General features: G+C 32.0%; 1 protein-coding gene across 1 annotated transcript; it reads left to right on the top strand.

The window, feature by feature from the left end:
* Window positions 1–4,866: 4,866 nt before the first annotated feature.
* On the top strand, window positions 4,867–7,022 carry LOC108720268 (mediator of RNA polymerase II transcription subunit 15). Its single transcript, XM_018444164.1, has 3 exons — window positions 4,867–4,990; window positions 6,056–6,101; window positions 6,379–7,022. Exons 1-3 carry the CDS (start codon window positions 4,979–4,981, stop codon window positions 6,852–6,854), a joined length of 534 nt encoding a protein of 177 aa, XP_018299666.1. The 5' UTR covers window positions 4,867–4,978; the 3' UTR covers window positions 6,855–7,022.
* The last annotated feature ends 2,809 nt before the right edge of the window (window positions 7,023–9,831 follow it).

Here is a 9,831-nt window from a genome sequence, read left to right as displayed (position 1 = left end):
CGAAACCAGAATTGCGCGTGATTGGCTGTTACAGTATCAGGACCATAAACACTATTCACATTTTCAGCCGCCTGGCTTGCGTTTTCGCCTTTATCGAAGAAAAACTGTAAAATATGGCGTATTTTCTCTTTGCTGGAGTCCATCTTTGACGCGTACTCAAACAATACTGAGTCAAGCAATCACCAAACTGTCTCAGAAGTTTTTTTAGTACAAAATCTTATTTTTCTAACGCCATTTAGCGTAACCCGATCGCACTTATACAACGCGAGATACAGATTACTAGAGCCATCTATTGGAAAAATAATGGATTTCTTTTTACTACACCTAATATATAATTTACACTTTAGGAAAAAAACGTATTGCAGGAAAGAGTCGTAAAAAATCAATACATTACTTATAAGATATTCATTAATCCAAAAAGAAACGATATCAATATAAAAATTATTTCTTTAAAATGACAAAATAAAAACAACAAGGGTTTGTGTCTATCAAAATAATTACTGTGTGCAGCGATACTTTTTTTATCTATTTTTCGCTAATTCAATGGTTGAATTGATAAAGACACCCGTAGAAAGTAAAGGTACTAATTCGATCTTTGGTCTGAAGTAATTTTTTCAAAATGCATTTTCTGACAGGCTTTATAAGACACAAAGTAGCATTAGATTTAATAGATGTTTTTTAGCAATAAATCTTTTACAGATTCATATATGATATTATTTAAATAATGTTTTTTAACATTAATATATTTAATTGAATATCAATTTATAATGGAATATTAATATTCCATACACACACACAGATAAATGTTATTAGGCATTCGACATTGTGTGTGACCGTTCTACCTTTATTTATCTTTTATCAGAAGAGTTTAGTCTTCGTTTCCTACTAGCCGAGTTGTCATTTCCATTTTATCTACAACATACATAAGACATAGAGAAAAGCGGACTACTGATTTGGTAAGATAAACGATTTGATTATTAAATTATTAAATTCAGGACGCATAATGTATTGATGTGCTAACTCTCGTACTCTTTAAAACTTTTAGAGTGAATGATAATTCTAAAGAGTGTAATCTCACTCTTAAAAATTGAAAATTAAGTAAGATTCCACTCCAAAGAATTTAGACAGTATAATATGTTTATTTGTGCCTTTGTGTGTTATAATTTTCTTTGACGCTATTTTTTTATATGTAAAACCAGTGTAATGACTATAATACTTCCGAATAAATGATAAAGCATAAGATCCATAGAATTCGCCGGAATTAGTAATCGTTTAATTTAAAATTATGTTTAACTTAAGATTACATTAACATCAATAATAATTGAACATATTAATCTATAAACTTTTAATACAATGTACTTTTCTTTTATCAATAATTTTTCAATTTCTCTTCCGCTACATATATCTTTTTTTAATAAAGATATATACATTTGCTTAGTATCATTATATTTCTTAAAATTGCATTACTACCTAATAATGCATTACTACTCAATCCCGTTACTCGTAAAAGTTGAATAAAAATGACATGCTTAGTTAAAAGATGGATACTCGAGATGCGTTAAGTTTAAATCGAATAAATAATGGATTATACGTTCTCAATGTGATTTTATATTTTGACCTTTATTTATATATAATTTAGTTCTATCTGCGTATATTTATTGTTTTATATTGTTAACTAGCATGATTTGGTTCTTTCCCTGTATTTCGTTGCATTATTTAATTTCGATTTTTATCTAATTTCATTGAGTATATAATTTTTGAGTATGTAATATTTTTTATTCAATATTTTGTGGTTGATGAGTGCTGTTGTTGATGAATACTGTAAATTGAAACTATACATATCTATTTTCTGTTTTAAAAACACAAATTTTCGTTTTTAATAATACAAATTTTCTGTTTTAAAACAAACTCTCTGCATTGAAAACACGAATTATTTTCTTACACAATTTAATCATAATTTTATATTTATGAGCAAACTGCAAAAGTACATGTTGGCAATCGAGCTTTGGACAATACTTCATGTAGGCAAACGGTGCTGTAAGCAATTAATTTACTATAAAAAATTGCCTAAAATTCGAACAAAAGCTGAAATTTTATTACAGCCACATTGTCTGAATTTTCTGACAGAATATTGTTTGAATTTTTAACCACAGTTGTCAATTTCTAGCCACGTTTCTGTGAATGACCAGCTGTAGTTGGATGAACATTTCTGTAATGAATTATATGATGTAAATATAGAAATCCATATTGACGAAATCTTTAAATATTAATTTATTGCTAAAATATCCACAGTATTTTTAATGAATATATAAGATTACAACATTATAATTATCGTTTACCTATAAAAATTAATATCCTGACATGAATGTAATTTACGAAGCGTTATGTGTTTCAGACATTATGAAAAATATATTCTTAAGTTTTTAACAGTATAATAAAATACAATTTTTTCCTTTTCTTATGTAATTTTTAAATTTTTTGCGTTATAATATTTTAAATGAGGAATATTGATGTGATGCCATTTAGGCAATGAATTTCCTCGTTGCCAAAATGACATCATACTGAAAAAATCCTCATTTTAAACATTATAATAGCGAAAAAAATTATGAAAAAGTTACATAAGAAAGGGGAAAGGTGCAGTTTATTTGTTGTAAGAAATTTAAGAATATTCTTCATAATTTCTGTAGTTATAAGCCTTTAAGTGAAAAGTGGTGCGATTTCGGCAATCTTACTCTATATTATGCTCTCGTGGTATCCTTATTAATATGTGGAACGCATTATATTGTACACTTAAACGATGCATTCGATTTACGACTAGTGAATACGGAAGCAATGCGTACATTCGTTTCCTGCATTAGTGCAGGTTTACTATTACGTGACTAAATGTAATGTATACGTATATCCTTTACTACGAATCAGATATCTATTACCGTGCACCTTCGTTCGTCGAGCACGTGGAATGCCACGTTTCCATGAACGTCGAGTTCGCGAGTAACCGACATATATTCGCGACTGCAAGTCTCTGATGTGAGTATAACAGTGTGAGATCCATAGTCTTCTAAAATACCTCTTTGCATTAAGATGTAGCCAGAAGATCATTACAATTTATCTCTTTAAAAATTACAAATATATGTAATCATTATTAAACATAATTATAATTAGTTGTTGACGTAAACATAAAAAATCATAAGGTTCTAAAAAAGCTATAGATCTATAGATCGAATTTTTTATCGGGAATAAAGATACTTAACGTTTGGCGATTGACGAATAATAAAGTTTTGCTAGGTTGAATTATAAATATTAATACATTAAAACTTTTAAACATTAAAATAATTTTTTGAGATTTAATAGTAAAAGTTAAAAGATAATTACGTTAATAGAGTTAAATATAGAAATAAATGAAATTGATATGCAATCATATGTACATAAAGTAGAACTGTAACTATAGAGAAACGGACAACTTTCATAAGCTTGAAAAAAAAATCGATGGCATAATGCACAGTATAATGTTTAATTCGCATAGTCAACGATTCGATATAGGCAACGATAGAATTCCGATTGTAAAATTCGAGGTTCGGCATGATTGCAAAAAGAAAACACAGGGAAAAGAGGTACGGTCGAACCACTTTCACGTAACGGTATCGCCATGATTTACGATGTAATGTGAAATTACATAAACCTTGTATGAGAGGTATACTGAATTTCGTGTAGGAGGAAAGAATTTATTATCGTTGTTATTTCTAATCAGATAATTGTCATTTATAAATAGATAATTTCCTTCACAATTAACGTGCTACAATGCTGCATACTACACAATGTGTCCTAAAGATCAAATAATTGATTCTAATTTTGTCTCGAAAATTTTATTAAATCAATCTTACGATTTCTTTTCTTTTTAGTTAATGTTAAATAATTATTTGTATAATGACCTTAAGAACGTATAGTATCTGCTTTTATATATACATATAATGTAATATAAAAATAATTTAAAATGAAATTATTAAAAACAAGTAGGTAAGGAATAAAGCCTCTAACGGTCAAATTGGATCTCAGGCGCTTAGATAATTCGGTATAAATTTATATACTATATATGTGTAGTTATTTAAAATGCGCGCCAAAATGATTTTTCGGTCTTGAAACTCAACACGACTGAACTACTGTAGAATCACAAATTAAATTGATTGATAAAATTAAATTGACTGACTATTTAATAACTTGATGCTCATAAGCATTTTAGAAAAATCTTAATAATATTGAAACATATTAAATCTGTAAATAATTTTATTGTGAAAAATATTACTTCGGCCGTGGAGTGTCCTCAATGTTAAACTATCAAAAATTAATAAATATCAATTCAATAAATATTATATAAAAATAGTTTCATAGAAGAATATTAAATATCTTATTTATATATAATACTATGTTTGTGTATATACAATGAAGTTTATTAAAAAATATTAATATTATCTTTCGAAAAATCTATAATTAATTTATTAATAATAAAATGGTAACATTTTTTCTTGATTAATTGTAATATTCCTTAATAATATTTTTTAATACTAATTTATAATAATTTTCGAACTACCTTAATTTTGATTTTATCTTTTTTTTAAATAGAAATTAAAGCAAAATTATTATCTTATAATTCTCTGTATTTCGCGAGGCATTGTATACGAAAGAGACAAATATGTACTGTGCTGCACTTTAACTTTTCTAATGCCACTGTGCCGATCACTTCCTAGCCCAACTAGCGACGACCAGTTAGTACAAGGCACATTCATTTGTTGAGTTGAGTTACGTGACAACGGGCGGGGGATTTGCACGCGAAAAAAATCGGTTGAAACCCGTCCAACCATGAAAGTTGGTGGTGGCCGACGGTACGGCTCGGTCCGTGACGACTGGGCTCCATATAGAAGTGCGTTCCGACGTGGCCGCCAGTTTCGTCCCGCTGCCCTTCGGATATCGTCGTTCAGCAATCATGAGATTTCTCGTAAGTCTACGCGATCACGATCTTAAAAGCTTCGCGAAGTTCCGCGGCGCGATGCACGCAAGAAGAAAGTGCGATTAAAACCGCTCCGTGGAGCAGCCGACATCTAAGTGCTCGCTTTCTTGCTTTCCAATCTTGCGTTGATCGTAAAATTTCGTTGCAGTTTTATTATTAAGTCTATGTAATCAAAAGAGAAAAAAAAGAGAAGATATAAGCGAAACTTTATCGTTCATTGAACACCGAGTGTTATCTCCACTTTCGAATATAAAAAATTGATAAAGCCCGAACGATGTTTAACACTTTCTTTTTTCCTTTTCTCGCGAAAGCATCGACGTTCGGTATATCAAATTATTGAAGATGTAAAAATAAATCAAAACAAGAAGTTCGGTTATAAATTTGTAATTCTTTTTATTTAACTTAACATTTCGATATGTATAATTTTCTTTGGGAATTATGACCAATTTCCCTAAAATATTCATTACAAATTCCATTATGTTAATTCTATATTTCTATTATATAAATTCTATTCCATTCAGAGACAGTCGAGGTGTTATATTTTACTGATGACAAAAGTTATAAAAACTGTTATCATAACATTATAAAAAGTTATTACAAAATTAATAGCGTCTTTATTTTCTAATTTAAAAATCGTTATATAATCTAAAATATAATCGCCGCGAATTACTTTGCTGTACGCAATCGTCACGCTTCGAAAATGTCGCATTTCATTTTTTCTTATAAGATCAAGCTCTATTGAATAAGTATGCCGTGCTAGTTGAATTTATACCAGATTACATATCTGAATAATTAATTATTTCTCGATGCAAATGGCGCTAATACCTATATGAATAATCAATGTCAGTTCTCTAAGAAATCCTATTTATATCTTGCAAATAAAGATTCTTTAGCATTTTAATATAAGATATTTCTGTTTTACGTTGGAATGTATACAAAATTGCGTACATTCTTCTGACTTTTATTAACATTTACATAAAGAATATCTTAAAGGCCTTGAATTTTTTTGGATACAAAAAGCACTACTATTTAATATATGTTATTGCCTTTCAGTTTTTAATCCTCGTCGTGGCACCCGTGCTGGGAAGGGAATTCCACAGTGAGTAACAAATTTAGTGAACGCTTTAATTTCTCGAGAATATATCTTCTATTCTTTTTGTCGTTAAATAAAAATCAATTTTCTCGTCGACAACAATTTGCATTTGTTCTCAATTGTCTTATGCCTATTCTATTGGGTAAGCGTAGTCGTAAGTGATTGTAGTTGTAAGAATTAACCACGGTCGAATATTCGCCTCAAATTCGACTGTGACTGGTCAATTCTTACAACTACAATCACTTACAACTACGTTTATGCAATTGTGAAATGGACTTCACAGGCCATATTCGCGAACGGCGACAAGCGCAGAACCCCAATTACCGAGCTTACAATCAAGCACCGGCAGCGATCAAGCAGATATTGGCCGCGCAGCAGTATCGCGATCCGATCGTTCATCTTCCGCCGCAACCGGTGCCAAATCTCGCGCCTTCAGGACCCATTGAGCCTCAGTATTTGCAACAAAACCAGCTGTCTCAGTATCGACCGAACGTACAAATAGGTCAGGCGCCTCAGCAGCCAACCTATAAGCAGATTCCCGTAAGACCAGCCCAATACAGTCCGCCGCCCGGCGCCGCAGCCCCTCCACAACAATATAATTCACAATATCATACCAATTATGCACCGCAACCTCTGCCGCAGCAGCAAGCTGTCCAGCCTAATTATCAATATTCTAGAAATCTGCCACCGCAACTTCAGCAGCTCGTACAGATCCAACAAAACCTACCTAATGCGATTCCGAAAGGACAACAAGGATAATCTGTCTAATTAGGGCATCGGGACGATAATATCTATAAGACGTCGTTTCCTTTTTGTAAGAACATCATTCCTCACATATGGTTTCATCCATTGCATTCATCAGATTTTACTAGTGAATTCAGGATCTATTCGTAATCCTCGCTGAAATGCAAAAATACTAATAGCTGCTTATTCTTTTTCGTATATTCTCTAAAATTTTTAGAATGAATATCGCATTGAAGAATGAAATCTTACTTTTGAAAATTGAAAAGAGCCACTTTTTGGTTCAAAATTGGTTCAACTTTTACGTTTCAGAGTGAGATTCCACTCCAAAGAATTTAGAGATATTTTATTATATAAATATTTTTTATGTTAAGTTGTTGAAATGAATTGAGACGAATAAATCGAAAAAAATTAAGTTTTAAATTGCTATTTTTATCTTAATAGTTACAAAAAGAAAAATTAATTTTTGTTAAAAATTATTTTTTATAATAATTTGTGTCATTAATTTTTTGATTTATTTCATATTTTTACATTCATTTAATTCCACTTCATTTCTCTCTCATACATCATTTCATTCATTCCACAATCTCATTCAAATTTTTATACCAATTTATAAATCATACATTGGAAACATGTGTTGTACGAAATTTGTAGGAAGAACATTTGTATAAATAAATTTTATTCGAGTTTCTCGAGCTAAAAATCATACAAATCGTTGTATTATATCAAATCGTTGCTTTAAGATTTTAAGATTACATTGTCATCGTTTATGTCAACTTTGAGACGTATGTTTGTCGTTTAATTATGCACCCCTTTATCGCCCCTTTCAGATCTACCGGCCACTTTCAACCATCGAGACAACCATCGCATTTCTTTAAACTGCATTTGTTCCAATGCATGAATATTAGTCGAAAACATATTTCTCGACAAATGCAATTAGAGAATGCACGTTCTCATACATACTCATAACGCGTAGCATAGCTCAGTCGAGAAATCCGAGGGTATCATCGCACCGATGGTTTCGCACAAGGGGCGTATCTGCACGTCACTCCGGCAGGACAGGCCAGAGAGATCACCCCCTTGTGCGTCACCCCCTTCCCACCGTCATGACGGCGGCCCGTACGAACGAATGCAGTCTTCACTTCACGCACCCCAGAGAGGCGCACGTACCGCAGTCACACCACCCCGCCCTATCCCCTCACTGACGATTCTTACCTCCGTGCATCTCGTGAATGCGTGCCCCCTCGCCGACAAACAGGGAAGAGGATTAGCGAGTCCATTAAAGTCGCGGACTCTATTATCCGGAGGGCACAGCCATGGTGACATCAACCGCTCGTCATTGGCGTAGACTATTTAGACACTTGCGAAAACTCACTGCTTTAGAGCTTATAAATAGAATTTGTTTTTGTATAGTGAGAAAAAATGTAGTAACTTTATTTCTGAACATATTCAAGAATAATTTATTCTTTATTCTAACCATCGTAGAAAATCTATGATAACTATTTTAAATAACTAAAATAACTGTATCTTGAATATTATGTTCTACATATAACCTATGATTTACTTGCATAACAGATTTTATATAATTTAATTTTGTAATTTATCTTATATCACTATTAGTCGTTTATTAATACGGTTGCATTTATATATTTAATAAAATCACGACGGATTAGAATTTTATGATGAAAGTAGCGCACCGATGATTAGATGATTGTTGGAAAACGCGCGGGGAAAGGTCCAGGGAAAAAAATCGACGCCACTGAAAAAGGAGAGGGGGGTCATAGAGGCAAATTACAAAGGGAGGATTACCGGCAGCTGGGCTACCAAGCAACCATGTCTCTTTTGGCTCTCGCGAGCAAGCGGGCCATCCACCGTTCCATTGCTCGAGAGCTCTTTGTCCTTCGACGCATTGGTAACATAATTATCGGAGTTATAGCAAGCCAAAAACCCAAGCCGCATGCAAAAGGGGTGATGAGCGGTTAGACTGTGATACCACGTGTACTTGCGCGCACGTGGAATGCGTCCATTAAGAGATTTATTGACGAAGCAACACACAAACACAAGAGTCGCGTTCAGCGATTTGAGAAATATACTTAAAACGTTTGCTATGTAAAGAATAAAGAAAATATCGAGCTTTCTCTCTGTATAATTTCATATTGTATTTATTGTAAAGATAACATATGTTTGTACTAATGTCCTTTAATTAGCGTTCACTATTAATTTCACTATTGACAATAATTTTCTTGATTATAGTTAACAGTTACTATAGTTAGTAGTAAAGTAAAAATATGTGACCATATATTATATTTTTATTTTAACTGTTAACTATAGTAACTATTAAACAACTTTACAAATTATATAAATGTTATAACGTGTAACATTGCATCGTAACAGTTCACTGTATTATGTATGTGTACGTACATAACTTCAATAAATCTCAATACGTAGTAAAATGTTAAACTAAAGCAAAAAACTAAAAATTCATCGAAACCATTTTCTTTCTTTAAATTTGAACTAGCATTTAATATTCACAAATACGCTAGGATTAATTAGGAAAAAAATACTGCTATAACCGTGTCCTTAATGAAGCCAGCTCATAAAGCGTGATTGGGAAAAAGTGCAATGGCTAGCATTTCATTCGTAGATATAGGTTGCGCAATGGGCTTTATATGGCTTTTGTGTAGCTAATTATGAGGCTAACGCGATATAAATACATACTTTTGTTAGTTGAATCATACGTTTTTAGTCCGCGGATTTCACAACGACTCGGCGGCGTTAACGAGTGTCATGTTTCTTTCGAAGCAATACGAGGAAAAAGAGACAGGAGGTCTATTTTCTCTCTCTCTCTCTCTCTCTCTTTATCCATGAGAAATGTCAACCATTTGAATTCGAAAGTAAAGTAATTCGAATCTATACGAACTGTCTTGAATTCTCTGCGCTTTTAAATTTTTTGATAAATCTTAATTTTTTACAATAATATGTTAAAGCATTAATG

The sequence above is a fragment of the Mycetomoellerius zeteki genome, unplaced genomic scaffold (genome assembly GCF_001594055.1).
Source record: "Mycetomoellerius zeteki isolate Tzet28-1 unplaced genomic scaffold, Tzet1.0 scaffold149, whole genome shotgun sequence".
Lineage (NCBI taxonomy): Eukaryota > Metazoa > Arthropoda > Insecta > Hymenoptera > Formicidae > Mycetomoellerius > Mycetomoellerius zeteki.
This window is presented reverse-complemented; position numbering and strand designations above follow the sequence as displayed.